The sequence below is a fragment of the Dasypus novemcinctus genome, chromosome 11, assembly GCF_030445035.2.
Source record: "Dasypus novemcinctus isolate mDasNov1 chromosome 11, mDasNov1.1.hap2, whole genome shotgun sequence".
In the NCBI taxonomy this organism is placed as follows: domain Eukaryota; kingdom Metazoa; phylum Chordata; class Mammalia; order Cingulata; family Dasypodidae; genus Dasypus; species Dasypus novemcinctus.
Window position 1 is genome coordinate 44,080,588 of NC_080683.1, and position 20,638 is coordinate 44,101,225.

At 36.4% G+C, this 20,638-nt stretch overlaps 1 protein-coding gene and 1 pseudogene across 50 annotated transcripts in view; both read left to right on the forward strand.

The window, feature by feature from the left end:
• The window catches only part of RIMS1 (regulating synaptic membrane exocytosis 1), a 538,768-nt gene that overhangs the window by 504,744 nt on the left and 13,386 nt on the right, over positions 1 to 20,638 (forward strand). For all 50 annotated transcript variants that reach the window (XM_058306992.2, XM_058306985.2, XM_058306986.2 and 47 more), the window contains 2 exons: positions 13,447 to 13,585; positions 14,365 to 14,477. In XM_058306992.2, the coding sequence (XP_058162975.1) occupies positions 13,447 to 13,585; positions 14,365 to 14,477 (252 nt within the window). The remainder of the gene's footprint in view (positions 1 to 13,446; positions 13,586 to 14,364; positions 14,478 to 20,638) is intronic.
• LOC139440050 (ras GTPase-activating protein-binding protein 2 pseudogene) lies at positions 3,920 to 5,372 on the forward strand (annotated as a pseudogene).

The following is a 20,638-nucleotide window of genomic DNA, read 5'->3' on the forward strand; positions in this document are numbered from 1 at the left end:
TTTAGGCAGCCTATTTTAGAAGTCATCATCCTCGTTAGCACCAGAATCATCATCAGGAACTGAACCAAAGTAAGAAAAAAGAAGACTTGGATTTCTTACTACATGATCTCCCCAGGTTTCATACTCATTAATTAGCATAGCAAACAACAGACTCACATTCAGTGTTTAAATTGTTCTCTCTTTCTTTCCCCTCTTTTTCTCTCTCCATATTGTCAGATTTACATAATATAAATACATAATGTTAAATACATGAAAAATAAACCCATTGTATAGTACATATACTGCATCAGAACTACATCAGTGTACAAGTAAGAACCTCGGTCCTTTTGCCACTTCCATGTACACTGTTGGATTTTGTTGTATGAGAAAATAGAGAAATAAATGTACAAAGCATGTCATATTAATCACAGTAAGCTTTTTTTCTAATTACTAAATTTTGTCAACATGGCTACCAAAAAGTGAATTTTATAAGTGATCCCAAATGCTACTTTGAGGGTGATCAAATGGTCACACACACTATAGATTTTCTTAGTGAACTAATAGAACATTATTGCTTTTATCTTTTGGCCCCAAATTGTCTAACCAATTAGGTGATATTCTTCTGCTGATTTTCTACTTAATTGATGGAATTGGCTAATCATTTTGGTGTTACAGGCTGACATTATCTTTTTTCCATCTATCCAATCAATAATATTAAACATAATAGTGCTATGATTTTCCCTGTTCATTGAATCATTCCCATCTCCACAGAAAGTTCTGAAATCACACTTCTCAAAAAATAGATAACCTCCCCTAATCCTATGTGACCCTCCAAACACTACCTCTCATTCACAACAAACCTTCAAATAGCCATAGGAACTATCTCCATTTATTCACCTCTCATTTCTCTCTTTTGACTGGTATTTCCATGCAGGCTTTCAAACCTCCTCCTTCACTTAATCTACTCTTTTTTTATTTTTAAGATTTATTTTTTATTTATATCTCTCCCCTGCCCCTCAGTCCCCCCGTTGTCTGCCCTCTTGTGTCCATTCACTGTGTTTTCTTCTGTGTCCGCTTGCATTCTCAGCAGCACTGGGAATCTGTTTCTCTTTTTGTTGCGTCATCTTGCGTTGGCTCTCCATGTGTGCGATGCCACTCCTAAGCAGGCTGCGCTTTTTTGCGCAGGGCAGCTGTCCTTGCAGGGCACACTCGTTGCAAGTGGGGCTCCCCTACACGGGGGACACCCCTGCCTGGGCATGGTACTCCTTGCACACAGCTGCACTGCATATGGGCCGGCTCACCACATGGGCCAGGAGGCCCTGAGTTTGAACCCTGGACCTCCTATATGGTAGGTGGACGCTCTTATCAGTTGAGCCACATCTGCTTCCCTGAATCTACTCTTGAAGTCATGGAGGCCCATGGAGCCAAGCACTGCCATCACTTCTGCGTCTTTTTCTTCTACTCTCAGCAGTAACCAACACATTGAACTTTATACTTCCTGAAATGTTTTCTTCTTCTGGCTTCTACACCATTTGCATCATCACACTTACATGGTTTTCCTCATACCTTAAAGTGTCCTTTCTTTTCAGCCTCCTTAACAGTCTTTATTTTATTCTGGATCTCTAAATGTGAAAATATCCAGGTCACTATCCTGTTTACTCTTTTCATTTCTTCCTATATTCCTCTATAGGTCACTACATTTAGTACTATAGATTTTAATTCCATCTGCATGCCAGTATATCCGATTTATTGACCTATCTATCTGTCTACCTATTTCTTCCTTGCTCTGACCTCTTCCTCATAGTCCAGTGTTTTATATACACTATTTCTTTACTCTCCACTGGGCTGTTTAGGAAGCCTCCCCCACGTCCAAAATAAAACTCTTAATTCTATCCACCCACAGTGTGTTCCTCTCCCTTTATACTAAATGACACTACCTTTCTACTAGTTGTTCTAACTAAAATCCTAGGAGGTATTGATTTCTTCTTTTTTCCTGAACCACTTAACATGTGATAGAGCAAGTCCTGTCAGCTCTACTTTAAAATATAATAAAAACCCACTCTCCTATCTCCATTGCCATGTTCTCTAATGTAAGCTACCCTTCTTAGGCAGGGAAGTAGCCTTCCAGTTCCCCCTAGCCCCTCCAATTCATTCTTCAAACAACAGCAAGAGTGATATTTTGAAAGTGTAAATGAGATCATAACTTTCCTCTGTAGCTTCTCACTCAGTATAAAATCCAGGCTGCTTCCCAACAGGTCCTACATCCCCAAGTCCTTTCTCCTCTTCCACTTCATCTCCTCATACTCTTCTCCATCCATCTTACTTCAACAGTCCATAGGTTTCTCAGACAAACCAAGGCAAGTCATTCCCTTCTGAGAGTTTGTACTTGCTCCTTCTGCCTGCAATATCCTTTCTTCAGAGCATCACATGGCTGAGTCATCTCTGCCCAGCTGGTCAAGGGTAACTATCATTCTGCCAAGCCAGTGTCTTCTGCTTTGTTTTTTATCATGATTACCAATATCTCAAATTATCATGTAATTTATGTTTTCACTTGTTTATAGTATGTCCTCTACTGTTATATCACTACTGTACGTCCAGCACCTAGAAAAATGCCTAGTGTTTTTAAGTGCTTGGTGCTTAATGACTAGTTGCAGAATGAGTTAAATCAGTGAGGTGTTTGCAAATATAACATACTTTTCTAAATACACCAAGAGTAAAAGAATTTCTATGGAAATATGACACACTTTAGAGCATTCTTTGAGAGAAAGTTTGTTTTAAATCATAAGTAAAATGTCATTCACCAAACAGAGATTTCTAACGTGTTTATGGATAACATAAAACTATATCTGTTTCCTAAACCTTTTGCTCTTTGTAAGTACTTGGAATGCAGTTTCTAATCAGATTTTCATGTCATAAGTTTGTAAGAGATTACATGTTATATAAGTAATCATTCTACAATGGATACAATAATTATTAAAGAATGATAGCATTCTTAATAAACTTCACAGTATTTTTTCTCATATTTAATGATTTTGAGTGCATTGTATTGCTATGTGTTACATATATGTAATATATATTTGTCTTATTAGTACAATGTATGTAGAGGGATAGATACAGATAATTATATACATTTGGACTATATAAAATATAGTTATTTGATTTAAAATTAACTTAGCAAAACAGTATGAGAATGGATATATGAAAATATCTGTGTAAATAAACCATTGCTTTATTTGTAAAATAAATGAAATTAGACTTTATTTTTTCCTAAACTGTGGAATAAAGGAATGATAAACTGTGGAATAAAGGAATGATCACAAAACAGTTAAGATTCAGTAAATCAGGTTTTCTAATACACCTTCTGTGGCTAGCTAGCATGATATTTTACAAGTTATCATACCCACTAGCATGTAAGCTCCAAGAGGGCAGGGATTTTTTTCCATTTGTTCATTGCAGTATCACCAGTGTCTAGAAAAGTTTGGGCCCGTATTAAGTGTTGAACAAGTATCTATTGCCTGAAGTGTACTTCTTCCTGCATATACTTTCCACATCTACAAAACAGTGTTGTTCCATCCAACCCTTTCATTCTAAATTAGTATTATACACTTATGAATGTAAATATGGCAAAGTAAAGGCTGGGACAATTATATTCAGTTTCTACCTAAATTGTTTAGTCAATCAAAGCTCTTTTCATTGAATATTTATTAGCATGAATACAACAAGAGCTAGGTTTGTATCAATCCATGTTTGCCAACCTCAGTCAGAAGGATTAAAACTAAAACCTTAAAGTTAAACATATGTTACTTAACTTGTAAGTCTTTTAATTGCCATGGAAAGGTACTTATTGCAAGCTCTCAAGGCTGGAGCCATATTTTGTTGAGTCAAAAGTGAAATTTTCCTTCCGCCACCGTGACAGCATTTGACATTGTGCAGCAAAGAAATGGTTATGGAGAAGCCCGGTCCTCTGCTTGTAGGGCGAAATTTGTGAAGCAATATTATACTTTGTTGAATAAAGCTCCAGAATATTTACACAGATTTTTATGGCAGGAATTCCTCCTATGTTCATGGTGGGGTAGATGCTATGGGAAAGCTCCAGGAAACTGTTTATGGCCAAAATGATATACATCACTAAGTGTTACCTCTGAGCTTCCGTAAATGTCATACTAAACTCCATCATGTAGATGCTCATGCAACCTTGAGTGATAGAGTTGTTGTCCAGGTCATGGATTTACTGTCTAACAGTGGACAGCCAGAGCAGAAGTTTATGCAAACCTTTGTTCTGGCTCCTGAAGGATCTGTTCCAAATAAGTTTTATGTTCACAATGATATGTTTTATCATAAAGATGAAGTGTTTCATGATTCTGAACCAGAACTTGATGAAGAATCAGAAGATGAAATAGAAGAAAAACAAGAAGAAAGGTAACCATCTCCTGAACCTGTGGAAGAAAATGCCAATAGTAGTAGACTCTGAAGCTCACTCTGACTAATGGCATAGAGGAACCTTTAGAAGAATCTTCTCATGAGCCCAAACCTGAGCCAGAATCTGAAACAAAGACTGAAGAGCTGAAAAGTGGAGGAGGAGAACTTAGAAGAATTAGAGGAGAAGTCTACTTCTCCTCTTCCTGCAGAACCTGTTTCTCTGACACAAGAACCACCAAGGCCAAGAGTTGAAGCTAAACCAGAAGTTCATTCTCAGCCACCTCTCTTGTATGAACAACGACATAGGGAGCAGTGTGGTTTTCCTCCTAGAGGACCAAGACCAGGTAGAGGAGATACTGCGCAGAATGATTCTGAGAACCATAGAATAATTCGCTATCCAGGCAGTCATCAACTTTTTGTGGGTAACTTGCCACATGATATTGATGAAAATGAATTGAAGGAATTCTTCCTGAGTTTTGGAAACATTGTAAAACTTTACATCAATACCAAGGGTGTTAAGGGAAAGCTTCCAAATTTTGGTTTTGTGGTTTTTGATGACTCCTGAACCAGTTCAGAGAATCTTAATTGCAAAACCAATTATGTTTCGAGGGGAAGTATATTTAAATGTGGAAAAGAGGAAAACAAGAGAGAGAGAGAAACTAGAGGTGGTGGTGGTGATCTCAGGGATATTAGGTATAATGATCAATGTCCTGATGGTCTGTAGAATTGGGTGGGGGGTGGAATGATGCTTGGCTGTGATGGAAGAGGACCTCCTCCAAGAGGCCACATGGCACATAAACTTGGCTCTGGAAGAGGAACTGGGCAGATGTGAGGCTGTTTTATAGGACAACGTTGCTGAAGCTCCACTGTGGCAAAATTTTGGCAGTGGTACAGTATTCTTCATGTTTGCATTCTTGTTAATTTATTTTTTTTGGCTTTGGAATGTGACACAGCCTTTTCGATCATTTCTTTGATGTGAAAATCATCTTTTGACTATCAGTTAATATGAGGTAGACATTATTTGCCAAATTTCACAACAGGATTCACACTGTTAATTTATAAATATAGATTTGGTAAATTAAGGACTGAGAAATGGCCATATCTTAAACCATATATAACCAAATGAACTTAAAAGGACATGCCCAACTGAATTCAGGTCCTTTGAGTAAAAAAAAAAATCCTCTGCTGCACATTTTAAGTGTTACTGCTTCTGCCTATTAATATTGGAAACAGTGCAATTTGTGCAAATGGAGAATCTTGCCTTTTTCTTGACACCCCCCCCCCCAAAATACAAACCAAGGGTAACTTGTTATGCACTCACCAAAACATGCTAATGGGCATTCTGAACTCCTCGTTAACATTGACATCTGCAACAGGAGGCAACAGGGGAAAAAATCATCTTTTACAGTAGAGAATAGTTTGTGAAATGATGAAATTATGAGAGCATTTTATCTGCTTGCTGTGACCAGCATGTGTACATACAAATCTTAACAAGACTATAAATATATTCCAGAAGGAAATAATCTAGTTATGAACTAAATAACACAATTCAGAACTTCAAATGCTATGTTTGAGTAGCAGACCAGAGTTTGTAGCTCCGTATCTAAGATTTTTCTACCAACTCCTCTTCATTCAGTGCAGGGATGGCTGGCTGCTTAACACACTCCTCCTCCCCCTTTTCCTTTCTTTAAGCTGTGTACATTAAAATTGTCTTTACTGTATTTTTGTTCTCTGGTAATGTAATAAGCATGATGGTGCCTTCTATTAATACATCACTTCCAGTCTTGCTGGTAGTTTTGTTCAGTATAGTGTATTAATTGCTATGCTGCAAAGCCAAACAGCTGCAAAATGTTGAAAAATCATTGGAGTGTGTAAAAATTGCAGTATCTTCAAAATCAGTAAAGTCGACTAGCAATTATTTTACCTTATTCTTCAGTTAACAACTTTGTGTTCTCTGTGGGAGGGAGTTTTGTGTGTTTGGGAAGGAGAGGGTCAACGAGAAAGTCAAGTTATTTGAGTCTAAATCCTTAGTTGACTTTTCTCTAAACCGAGTGTGAATGTAGATGCAATTCACTTGAGAGGTGCTTTGAAAAGTCAATCAACTTGATGTACATTTTTAGTGACATTTTAAAAGCAGTCAAATTTCCATAAAAGGCAAATAAATCTGAAGTGAGGATACTGCAGTTTTCAGAAAAACAAACAGCAGCTCTGAAGTGTTTACATTTTCTGTGGGAGGGGGGGAAAGGGACGTAGGGAACTGTCATTCATTTTGCACAATTCTTGAACTGACGTCAGCACCCACGTGGCTCTGAATTTTAGATCTGGGATGGCATCTTTTATTTTTCATGAATCTTTGAACAGTTCTGTAAGCAAAGTTTGTAGCCGCTAGATTATTGTCTGTCAGTATAGCAAGTTCCAGTAAACTGCAAGTATGGCAAAGGATAACAAATTTTATGCCTGGAGCATTCAGTACATACCAGTTTTCTGATGTTTCTGGTTAGCAGTAACCACTTAAAACTGCTTGTTAACATGGAAGACTTCTCCATTTGATTTTAGTAAAACCAAAAAATGCACTCCTCTCTAACTGCCCAGCCAAGTTCCTGGCCACCTTCGCTCAGGTGTGACCTTTGCCATGGGCCCTAGCAAATTGGTTCTAAATTATGCAATTGGTTGCTATCTAGTAAACTAGCAAATAATGCACGTATTTTTGTTTTCATGTACTGGGCAATATAAATAAAATTTTATCTGTCTTGTCTTGTTTTTTTCCTCTCTCTCACCCCCCTGACTGAGGTCGTCCATATTTGAGGTCTTGCTCTATTGCATATATTTTTGGGGACACAGATTTCTCATAGTTTCCATTGGCAGGGAATGTGGGGGCGAGTTAAGGATTTTTCCCCGCATTTTAAACACTTTTACATTTTGTGATGTTAGATAGAGTACTTGAAGTTTTTAGCAGAAAATTACCTTCAAGGTTTGAAGTCTTTATTCAAACTGCTTTTGAATAAGTAGTTTATTTTCGGTGTTCTTTTATTTTTTAGAGTGTTTTCCCTCTACTCTTTTCCTTTTTCCCATTTTGTTATATATAAAATTTCTAACCCATTATTGCCCTGGTCTGGTACCAAAAGTAATGACAAATGTTAAGTGTAATAAAAATTAAGAAGCCATTCAGCTTCAGTCTTTACATACAATGAATATCACATGGAGAGGTTTACATGGTGATTGTTTACCTGCAGTACTGTGGACTTTTAATGTTTTGTCCCCTTTTCAGTGAAACAGTAAAAATATTCATCTATTACCATTATTTGCAGTTTTATTTTATTTTTGATGCTAATAGTCTACCCTTAAGACACTGTTGCAACCAAATTGGGCTTTACTATCTTGGCCTTAGTAGGCATAGAAGACAATGGATTACCATCTTTATTGCTGTAATGTGTTAAGCATTATATACTTAGAATCTAGTTAGTTTCAGGTGGAAAGTATTCTTTGAGTTTCCATTCTGAATGTGTTTAAACTAAACATAACGATAAACAACTAATGTCCGCAGCAAAAAAAATTTTGCTGTGAAATTCACAAAATTAAATATGTATAAAAGAAATTTCAGTAACTTACCTCTCATGATGTTTTTTGAAATTGTGTAGCATTTATACTTCAGAAGCTATAAAGGCATAAAACTTCTCTAAGAATTTTGGTGCACCCTGTAGATATACTGTTCTTTAAAAAAATTTGATATGACAAATCTCAATTAAAAATACAAACAAATTAATGAAGACTGTTCACTCTTAAAGTTTTTTTTTCTTTAATTTAAAAAATATATATCAAAAGACAACTATGTGAAACCTGTGTTAGGAAGTGCAAGATAAATAAGGTATTCATCTGGACTTCTAGGCATGCATGAAGCCAAAGATCTCTGGTAACAGGGAGTCATCGTCAAAATTGAAAAATGGGAAAGAAGACCTGGAGAACTGTGTGCTCTGGCAAGACATCCTATCCGTTCTTACCACCCTTACTCACAGTCTCTCAAGCACAGTCCAGCTGAAAGTTCACCAGGAACAATCCAATCATTGGCTACTTCCCTGTTCCCTCATTGCTAGTTTCCTCACTTCCTCCATGGCCCTGCTTAGTGAGACACTGATCCCTTTTAAAATAACATCGTTGCTGCTCTAGCCCTGTCACTCTACTTTATTTTTTTCCGTAGGTCTTTTTTTTTTTTGTATTAGTTTTTTTAATGTTACATTAAAAAAATATGAGGTCCCCATAGACCACCCCCACCCTCCTCACCCCACTCCTCCCCCCATAACAACAACCTCCTCCATCACCATAGCTCTTATTGCCAGGCATATTATCTATCTATTCATTTGTTTGTTCATTGCCTTTCTTGTATGCACATACACATTAGAATGTAAGCTTCATGATAGCAGGAAATTTGTTATTCATCTATATATCCCCAGCACCTAGAACAGTGCCTAACACATGGTAGGTGTTCAGTATTTGTTGAATGGATGGATAAATGGATGAATGAATGAAAAAAAAATGTATTAGCAAGCACTGTAACCTGATCCTCTTAACTCTTTCCCTTCTAGTTTACAGTATCATTGTACCATTTAGATTTAACGTTTTCCCTAATTTTTCTAGCTATGATCCTACTCATTTTCAATAAGAATTGGATATTCCACCCTGGCTCTATTGCTTCATACTGCTTGGGTAAACATGTTTACTAACTATACTTGGCTCAGTACCTTTTCAATATACCCATGGGGTTTCCCCCTGCCTCTCAAGGAGAAGAGAGCCAGTAGATGTTGCTATACCAAAGTGACCATAAATGAACCAGATATAAGAAAGAGGCACAGTAGATAAATAAATAAATACCAAAACTAAATTAAGCAGCATTCAGACTGACCATAAATGAACTCTACCTTCAATAAATAAGTGTTCTACATCAAGAAAGAGACCAGAAAGGGAAAAGAAAGAGAACTCCTCTAAGATTTAGGTTGGAAATTGGGTACATCTAAATGAATGTTAGTAGGAATGTAAAATGCTACAGCATTTATGAAGGGCAATTTAGAAATAGCTGTTAATATGAGGGAGAGGGAGTGGGGCATATAGGAATTCCTTATATTTTTTATGTAACATTTATGTAATCTAAACCTTCTTTAAAAATTAATTTAAAAAATAGATATTTTATTTTTATTTTTATTTTTATTGACTTTGTAATAATTTTACATTAAAAATATATATATATGAGGTCCCATTGAACCCTACCACCTCCACCCCACCTCTCCCCCCCCCCCCCAGCAACACTCCCTCCCATCATCATGACACATCCATTGCATTTGGCAAGTACATCTCTGGGCACCCCCGCACCCTATGGTCAACGGTCCACACCATGGCCCACACTCTCCCCCATTCCATCCAGTGGGCCCTGTGAGGATTTACAATGTCCGGTGATTGCCCCTGAAGCACCATCCAGGGCAGCTCCATGTCCCAAAGACGCCTCCACCTCTCATCTCTTCCTGCCTTTCCCCATACCCATCAGCCATCATGTCCACTTTTCTCAATCCAATGCCACCTTTTCTATTTGGACATTGGATTGGTTGTGTCCATTGCACCTCTATGTCAAGAGGAGGCTCAGATTCCACCTGGATGCTGGATGCAATCCTCCCACTTTCAGTTGTAATCACTGTAGGCTCCATGGTGTGGTGGTTGTCCTTCTTCAACTCCATCTTAGCTGAGTGTGGTGAGCCCAATAAGTCAGATTGTAGGTGCTGGAGGCTGTTGAGGCTCAGGACCTGGCTATCACATTGTCAGTCCAGAGATTCAAATCCCCTAAATATATCTTAAACCCCGACACTAACTGCACCTCCAGCACATTAGCATGAAAGTCTTATGAAGAGAGATCCCATCTGAGTCCAGATTCATCACACATAAACACCAGTTCCAAAGAGGGGCCATCTGACCTGGTAGTTAACCCCATCGGCCATGACCATAACTCCCATGGGTCTCTTTAGCCCTCGAAGGAACCGATATCTGGGGGTTGTATCTGCTTTATCTGTCTCTCAGACTCTGCTCAGTTGTGCATAAGGGCAATCCTTCTGACAGCCTCCAGACTCTTTTTTAGAGACTCGTAGCCATATAAACTCATTTCTCCTTTCCATTTCCCCCTTACATTAGGTCAAACAGCATTTTAAAGTCATGTTATTTTATGTAGACAGGGATATTCCGCTGATCCGTGTTGAACCTTCCGTATGAGGTCATAAAAAATAGATATTAAAATTATACAGATTCCTTGCCTTTCACTAACATTTCGACTTCTAGGAATTTGTCCTATAAAAATTCTATTTACAACTATAAATATCCCAAATACCCATCAATAAGGAAAAGGTTTAATTCTGGTACAACCAAGCCATGCAGTGGAAGTGCAGGCGTTAAAAAGAATGAATATAGATAAGTTGGTTCTATATTATAATAATATATTGTATTAAATGGAAGGAGAACATTGCACATTAGTGTGTTTATACTATGTCCATCATTCTAGAGAGAGGGTAACTGAGCAATACTTACAATGTCCTGTGTTCATAACAACTGTATTCTAACTGAGGAAACATTACCAAAGGTTTGATGGCAGGCAGAGCAGGACTATGAAGAAAAATAAAGCACGGTAAGAGAATAAAAAGTGGTGAAGATCACCTCTCTGAGGATGTGGCATTGGAGCAGAGACCTGAATAAAGTAAGGAAACAAAGCAAGGTAGAAGAACAGGCAGTAAAAGTGCCCTGAAGCAGAAGTTTGTAGTATACAAGGAAGTGCAAGGAAGCCAGTGTGACTGTAGAACAATGAGGATGTGGGAATGAGGAGTAGAGGCTGAAATCTTAGAAGTAGACAGGGGTCAGATTATATAGCATCTCAGAGACAATGAAAACAATTTTGGATTTTGCTCAATCTTGAGCAAGGGAGTGGCATATTCAGATTTACATTTTTAAAGAATCATCATGGCTGTAAGGTAAAGATTATTCTGAGGATGTGAGGATGGGAGTAGAAACAGAAACCTGTTTGGATACAATACAAAAAATACAAAGAAAATCAGAAATGCATATAGAACATGTAGCTAGGTACTGCAGTGGTCATGGTGAATAACAATAATGACTTACACTAGGATTGTAGCAGTGGAGGGAAGAAAGAGTAATCAAATTTGAGATGAATTTTGAAGGGAAAGCCAACAGAATTAGATGATGTATTTAATGTGGGGTACTGTGGAAAGAGAGCTTAAGGATGATTACAATGTTTTAGGCCTGAGCCAGGATGAAAGGAGGTACCACTTAAAAAGGAGAAGAAATTTGTAGTAAGTGGTGCTGGACGTGGGAAATGAAGAGTTCTGTTTTTGAATATGTTAATATTGATATATCTGTTAGATTTCTAAATGGAGCTAATAGGCAATTGGAATAATGACTCTACCATTCAGGAGAAAGTTCAAAACTGGAGAAATATGTTTGGGAGGCATAGTATATAATGGATTTAAAGCCACAGATGAGATCATTTAGGAAGTGGAGAAAGAAGGAATTGCAAGGGCTAAAACCTAGAGCCCTCCTCCTTCATTTAAAAATCATGAAGAGGAGGTGGTTACAGCATGAGACAGGGGAGAAGCAACCAGTGAGAGGGGAAGAAAAAAAATAAGGGTGTGGATCACAGAAGCCAAGTGATGAAAAATGAATATATAAGAAAAAAATAGCCCCTAAATTATTAACCATAATTGTCTTTGAAGGGTGAAATTTTAGGGAATATTCAACTTTTCCTATTTTTGTAATATTTGAATATTATGCAATATACTTATTTGCCTTTGTAAACAGAAATAGTACTTAAAAGGTTAAGAAGCAAAAAGAACCATTAATATTTAATAAACCTATTAAAATAATGCATGACATATCAGCATTGAGTCTATATAACATAACCTATTATATTTTTGATCAGATAATTCACAATAGGATTACAGTGACCGAAAATGAGAAGAAAATGCAGACTTATAATATGGCTTATTTAGGAGTGTTTTCTGGGCACCTGCTTCAGGTTTCGTGAGAATTGAAAAGTGTTTGTATGTATGTGTGTATGTAGAACATTTTTTCATTGTCAATGAGCATTCAATGTACTATACCAAAAGTAGAAAGAAAATAAAAAATGCATATAGAATATGTAGGTGAGAAAAGCGTGTCCTGGTGTTACAAAGTCTAACAATTTATCTAGACTTTTAATATTGTTCTTACATATAATTAAATTTTTCAGAATTTCATTTCTACACTGTGAATAGAATGCTGGTTAGTTTATTTCAGTGAGTTCAAGGAAGTTGCTTTGAATGTAGAGTTTCTTAAGAAAATGATCAGCCAGTTTAATTCTCAATGGAAGAGGAGTCAGACTCACACTCCATGAACTGCTGGTCAGAAGTCATGCACTGAGTTAAAAGAGCATTGGAAAGCTAAAAGGGCATAAGATAGCTATGTAACATTGGAAAGTAGGATCATACTTTCCTCTACCTCATTAGGTAATCTATATGCTATCTCAGATGAGACAGTATACTAAAATGTTGTGAAGTTATTAATAAAATACTAATGTTACTTTTTATGCGGATTGCTGCTATGCAGTTGTGCCAAAACTGTGGTATTTTTCTTGCTTGGTTCCAAGTGTCTCTTCTCGTTTAAAGGATATGACCCATTCCTTACGACTGTTCCCATGCATTTGAAGAATACCACATTATTTTTCAGTGCCAAATCCAATTTTTTACTGAATTTATCAGGAGCAATAAAACAACGAGCATGCCAGTTATTAAGATTTGGGCAATCTCTGGAACTGTGGCAGTGGTACATCTTCCATTGCTACCCCACTTGGCCAAATCACACTTTAGCAAAGAAATTTAACTAAGCAGATTACTTTTTAAGATCACTATTCTTCTGATTACACTTTTAATTATATGTAAAATAAACTTTTGTATTTACAGAATCAATCAATATTTGGGAAAAAAATCTGTCTAGATAAAACTTAGAGTTACTTTTACTCTCTCCTGTCAGAGTCGGGCCACAAGAAGTTGAAAAGTACAATACAGAGAAGCACAGAAACAGGAATGGCAGCCGAAATGAGGAAAATGGTAAGGCAACCAAGCCGGGAGTCCACTGACGGCAGCATCAACAGCTACAGCTCGGAGGGAAAGTAAGTGATGCAAGTACATCTGTGTCACTTTAGAACCATGGATTTTACAGTAACTGGTAAAATAACAAAGCCACAAAGGGTTCTTGTGAAACTTTATTAAAACCGTCTGTTGTAAACCAGCTTGACCTCTTATGAAAAATGCACATGGCTGTACCTCAGTACTTAATCACTCATACATTTGAAAGAGTTGAAGAAATGCTGAGTTAACATGAATAAACAGATTTCCATCAACTAGAAAATCTCAGAACTGTCTTTCAATGGATACAGCTTTTCCGTAATTATTTATTGTCATTTAGATCACACATATATATACCAATCGAATAAGCACAATTTATTTCCCATTGGCCTCATTTCTTTTACTGCAGTTTCCTTATAAGTTCTGAAAATGAAATAAAATTATGTCAAGTTAATGTTTATGATACCCTTCCTCATTCCTAAAAGTAATGGATGCCTCTTAAATTGATCTAGTGATTAGTACACATGCTCCTAGCAAGTTACAGCTAATGTCAGAGAGCAGCAGACTTGAAAGTCATGGAAATACACTTGCTGACAAAATATTAATATTTGATGAGATCTATAAATTATATGCAAACCACAGATTGTTAGAAACATTGTTTTCTAAAACAAAAATCAGATCAAATTTACCACAACCCATGATAAGCCATTTAACTCTTTGTAGTAATTTTGATAGTCTCTGGATGGGACAAAATGTACCATCCCAAAAAGAATTCAAGGAGATCTAATGATTTTTGTTTTTGTTTTGTCTTTTTTGCTAATAGTTTAATATTTCCTGGAGTGCGACTAGGAGCTGACAGTCAATTCAGTGATTTTCTTGATGGACTGGGACCAGCCCAGCTTGTTGGACGACAAACCCTTGCCACACCTGCCATGGGTAAAAATTATTTTTCTACAGGAAAACTGTTTCATTGTTGATTAGGTCATATAAAATAAAAATATTACAATTGAGAAAGAACATTTTAGTTAGGTCTTGGCTAGTTGCAAGTAGTTATTCTAAGTTCTGATGTATTTTTAGACTTTACGCAAAATGAAATAAAGACATAAATCTTTGAATAATCCAAACACCCTATCAAAACAGAAAGTCTAGAATAAACTAGAATGTAGGATTAGGGTAGCACTTCATAGAAAGGAAAAATAGATTATTCAGTAAAGCATTTTGTCATAATTATTTACCTATGTGAAAGAAATTAATGAAATTGCCTCCCTACCTTACAAATTACAAAAACAGCAATATTTCAGATTGTAAAAGAAGAAAAGGGAGGTGGAAAAAGACACTAAAAAATTCTGGAAAATATTTAAATGTTTCCATAATTTTGGAATAGGAAAAAACCAAAAACCAGAAAAATAGAAAAATTCTACTAGCTAATTTGAAAGTAAACAAATTAAAAGGAATATGATAAATGGAGAAAATTATTTGTAATACATGAGAAAGATATTTTCCTGAAGAATATGCAATCCCAGCAAAATGGAAGAAAATGGGTCAACACAAAGGCACATCATCATGGAATTTGACAACATTAGGGATTAATAGAAAACCCTACAAGTTTCCTAGGAGGAAATATACTTTTATAACAAAATTATCAGAAGTCAGATTCTCAGAGAAGTGAACTTGGCTCAATGGATAGAGTGTCCGCCTACCACATGGGAGGTCGGCAGTTCAAACCCAGGACCTCCTTGACCCGTGTGCAGCTGGCACATGCGCAGTGCTGATGCACACAAGGAGTGCCATGCCACGCAGGGGTGTCCCCCGCGTAGGGGAGCCCCACACGCAAGGAGTGCACCCCATAAGGAGAGCCACGCAGCAGGAAAGAATGTCCAACCTGCCCAGGAGTGGCACCGCACACACTGAGAGCTGACACAGCAAAATGAAGCAAGAAAAAGATTCCCATGCCACTGACAAGAATGGAAGCAGACACGGAGGAGCGCGTAGCAAGTGGACACAGAGAGCAGACAACTGCAGGGGGGGCGGTGATAAATAAATAAATAAATCTTTAAAAAAAAGATGTCAGATTCTCAGTGGACTTTTCAGTGGGCATATGGAAGTTGGGAGATTATTGAGCTTTACGTTCAAAATTTTGAGTAAAAACTGATTTCCAATCTACAGTACAAATGGCCAAAATAAATATATGTTCAGACAAGCAAGGTCTCAAAACACTTTCCTTTTATCCAGCACTGCTCAAGAAAGTACTGGAGGATTTACATTTACAAAATGAAGCAATGAACTAAAAAAAGAGAAAGATGAGATCCAGGAAATAAAAGCTTCAACACTAGAGAGAGAAGATTTGGATACCCAGGATGATAGTAAAGGACAATCTCAAAATGACATCTGCAGCAAGCTTTAAAAGCAATTTGTCCAGATTCTGGCATATCAGAGATTGTATCAGATAAGATCTACAGAATACCTAATGTATTTGATTTTATCAAGGAAGTAGACAACCAGGAGAAAGTATGGAATGAATAGTGATATGTACATAAAAATGTAAGCAAACGTTCTTTTTAAAAGACTCTTATTAAGTCTAGGGAAATGGAAGAACTGTCTGAGAAATGAGAAGTTGTCATAATATTCCCCTTCACTCAGCTATAAAATGCTGCCTAATGATGATAATGCAAGCATTAATTTTGGGAGATATGGGTAACAAAGTGTCAGGTACATGGTGAATATGGGAAGTCAATGAAAGAAAACAAAATTGAAAGTCTGGTTAATATCCAAAACTGAAAAATTAGAAAAACATTTCTAAAATATAGTATTTAGAGATATGGAAGCAAATGTCCAAGAAGGAGAAATTCAGATAAAATATACTAAAAATATTGAAAGCTGTAACCTGTGGAATATAGTAAGTTGAAAGAATCTACTGTATTTCTTGGTTAACAGTCTTGTAGAACCAGTGGACTCTTTAAACCATTGTGTGTGCGATTTGAAAAATAAAAAAAGAGGCTATTCCAGTAAGTGAATTCTAAAATAGAATTATAAAATTGAGGAAAACTAGAATCAGAATAATAAAATTCAGTCAACTGATCTGACAAAAAAGTGAATTAACATCTGAGAAACTGGATATGATTAAGCCAACTAAAAATAACTTAGAAATAATTACATTTAACATTTTCAAGGAGATAAAGTATCCTATATAACGCGCAAAAAAAGAAAGGTGGTTAAACTGAAATAAACATTTTAAGAGTGAAATCAGGAAAATAAAAAATAAAGTAATTAAAATCTGAAACTCAATAGTTAAGCTAAATGGTATACATCTGAAGATAGACTCAATGAAATGCAAGGATGAACTTAAAATATCACCAAGAATACAGTCCAGTTAGAGGAAGATATTTTAAAAAATGAAAGAGAATGTGATAAATACGAAGAATAAACTGAAAAGCTCAAACTGATTCTAATAGGAACTTAGTATGAGGAAGAATTGAGAGGCAATTTTAAAAGAAATAATACTGAATAAACCATGGAAGAAAATTATGAAATCTGAAAGACTGATAAAGTACCCAGAGTGTTGAACTGAAAAAATGCATGCAAAACAAAAAAGCAATTTTGGATGCTTGATGATGAAATTTCAGGCCACATCATCCCAAATCAGGAAGAAGAAAAGAGATAGCCTAGTAAAGAAATATAATCAAATGATTACAGCTATTATTTCTTCAGCAATGCCAGAAAAAAATGAAATAATTCTTCAGACTGAGAGAGGAAAAAAAAACTATCAACCTAAAATTCTGTATTCAAACTAATTTTCAAGAGAAAAGATGAAATAAAGCCCTTTCAGTCACATGCAGTTCAGAGTTTATTCTCTTTGAAACGTCACTGAAACTTTTTCTTTAGCAAGAAAAATAAACCTTGAAGATAGGAGTGAAATAAAGAAGCAATTGTGAACATAGAAATCAGTGAAACTTTTTAAATCTATAAAAGTAATAAGAATTTAACAACATCAATAAAAGAGTGTGTGTGTTTAAAAGTAAGCTGGTGGGAAGTGGACTTGACCCAATGGATAGGGCGTCCGCCTACCACATGGGAGGTCTGCAGTTCAAACCCCAGGCCTCCTTGACCCGTGTGGAGCTGGCCCGTGTGCAGTGCTGATGCACGCAAGGAGTGCCATGCCACGCAGGGTGTCCCCCATGTAGGGGAGTCCCACGCACAAGGAGTGCACCCCGTAAGGAGAGCCGCCCAGCACGAAACAAAGTGCAGCCTGCCCTAGAATGGTGCCGCACACACGGAGAGCTGACACAACAAGATGATGCAACAAAAAGAAACACAGATTCCTGGTGCTGCTGATAAGGATAGAAGTGGTCACAGAAGAACACACAGCAAATGGACACAGAGGATAGACAACTGGGAGGGGGGAGGGAAAGGGGAGAGAAATAAAAAAATTTTTTTAAAAGTAAGCTGATAAAAAAAGCTAAAGTAAAACAAGCTTGTTCAAAAATAATGGTCAACATCCACATAGAGTTGAGAATTTGGGAAGTTCTGAGATAAATAAAGATGTTTGTCTTATGTGGGAATAAATAGAAACATTAAATAATTTTAGATTTTGTATAAAATATTAAAGTTGGGATTTATATGTTAAATATTTAATACTACACTCTTACATAATAAAAATAGAATATTTAATATCTAAACTAGTGAAATGGTAGAAAAATAAAGTCTGGTTATCCAACAGAAGGCAGCAAAGAAAAAAAGGAAAAAAGAAAGCATTGTCAATAAAAAATTCAAAATAAGTGGCAAAAATAATCCAATTTAAAAAGTAATCAAATGGAGAAACAGCTGTTGCACAAGCAGTTGGGCACCCACCTATCACACAGTGAGGTCCCAGAAGAGGAGAAGCAGGCAGCAAGCTGACACGACAGGCTGATGCGATGGGTTGGCGCAGCGAGCTGACACAACAGGATGATGCAGCAGGGTGGCACAGAGAGATGATACGCTGAAGAGACACAACAAAGAAACACAATGAGCGACAAAACAAGCAGAAGTGGAGGTGGATCTGGCCATTAGGCACCTCCCTCCATGTGGGAGGTCCCAGGTTTGGTTTTAGGTGCCTCCTAAAAGAAGATGTGCACACAATGAGCAGACATGGAGACATAAAGTAATCAAACAGAGCAGATGCAGTTCAAGTGGTTGAGTTCCTGCTTTCCATGTCAGGATCCTGGGGTTCATTTCCTGGTACCTCTTTTTAGGAAAAAAAGCAATCAAAATAAATGAAATGAGTTTTACTCATCATAAAAGGTTAAAATGATATTGAAGAAACAAAAAGCAGCTATATGTTGACATTTACCAGACATAAATCTAAATTTTAAAATATATTAAAAGCTTGGAAGAAAGTATGGAGTATTTCAGTATGTTAATGGGAGGGGGTAAGTAAATCAGACCAACTCTTCCACTAAAAATACATAGAATAGCTAAAGATCTGCTTATAGATCAGGTCCCCTGGGAGCATGGGCACCTAGATTGTAAACCTTGTGTTCAGGGTTTCTTTTCTTTTAAAGGCATGTTCTGATTTCTCTTTTCTTGTGAAAAGGCTAAAATGCTGAGCTGTACAGCTTCTAAGGATTAGGAGAACAAAAATTTTGAGTTGGCATGCTAGGCCTTCTGTTACATTTTATTCATATCCAAAAGGTCTATACCCTGGAAAGTAGATAGACCCCTGAAGAACTACAGTTCTAATCACTTAAGTCCAGTGATCTGAGACTACAGCATACCTTAGAGAAGCAAAAGTAAGTAAATCCTTTCTGAAGAAAGATGATATCATGTCCCATTATAAATACAGTATCCAGATACCAATCAAAATAACCAGGCACACAAGCACAAGAGATAATTTTTTCCAATGTAGAAACAACAGATAATAGAAACAAACCCAAAATGATTACATATTTTGAAGTTAAATCTTTAGATTTTAAAATAATTAGGTTTATTTGATTCAAGGAGATTAAAAGCAAGATTGGATATTCATCAGAAAATTTTAAAAAACCCAAAAAAGAATCCAATGGAAATTATAGAGGTGAGAAAAATATAACTGAATTTAAGAATTTCAGGGATGAATTGCCAGCTTTACAGACAGAGCTAAAGAGAAAATTGGTTAACTGGAGGATATGCCATAAGTATCCAGAATGTATCACAGAGACACCATGAGGTGGTGTGTGTGTGTGTGTGTGTGTGTATATATATACAGACAAAAGTCACACTTAAGGATATGATATAATGGTTGAAAATTTTCCAAAATTGACAATAAACATCAAGCCGTATTTTCAAGAGTCCCTACAAACCTCTTACAAAACAATCCAACATTAGAAAGGTAATGTATCACAACCAAATTGAACTTTTTCCACGATTGCATGGTTGGTTTAACATTTGAAAAAGCAATTAATGTAATTCATCACAATATTCTAATAAAGGAGAAAAATTACCATCTTAATATATGTAGAAGTATTTAATAAAATTCAGTTACCAATTTATGTTAAAAAATATCTTAGCAAACTAAGAATAGAGTGGAATTTACTTAATCTGATAAAGATTTCTACAAAATACCTACAGTAAAGATTATATTTAATGGTTGAATGTTGAACTTTTTGTCTTTAGATTGGGAATAAGAAAAGAATATTTATCTTTTCTACTTGATCTGTAGATCCTAGCAAAGGCAGTAAGGTAATAAAAGCAAAAATAAAAATACTGGAAGAGAAGTAATAAGATAACATTATTCATGTGATTCTGTTCATGAAATAATTTAAAACTACAGATAAATTGCTAGACTTATAAGTGAGTTTAGCATGGTTTCTGGATACAAAATCAATATATAAAATAAATCAATTGGGAAGCAGATGTAGCCTAAGTGGTTGAGAGCCTGCTTTCTTCATATGAGGCCCCAGGTTCGAACCACTAGCACCTCCTAAAAAACAAAAAAATCGTCTCTCATTGGGGAAGAGATACAGCTCAGTGGTTGAGCACCTGCTTCCCATGCATAAGGTTCTGGGTCCAATCCCCAATGCCTCATTTAAAAAAAAAAATCAGTTGTATTCCCATATACAGAAAATTCATTTAGAAAAAGA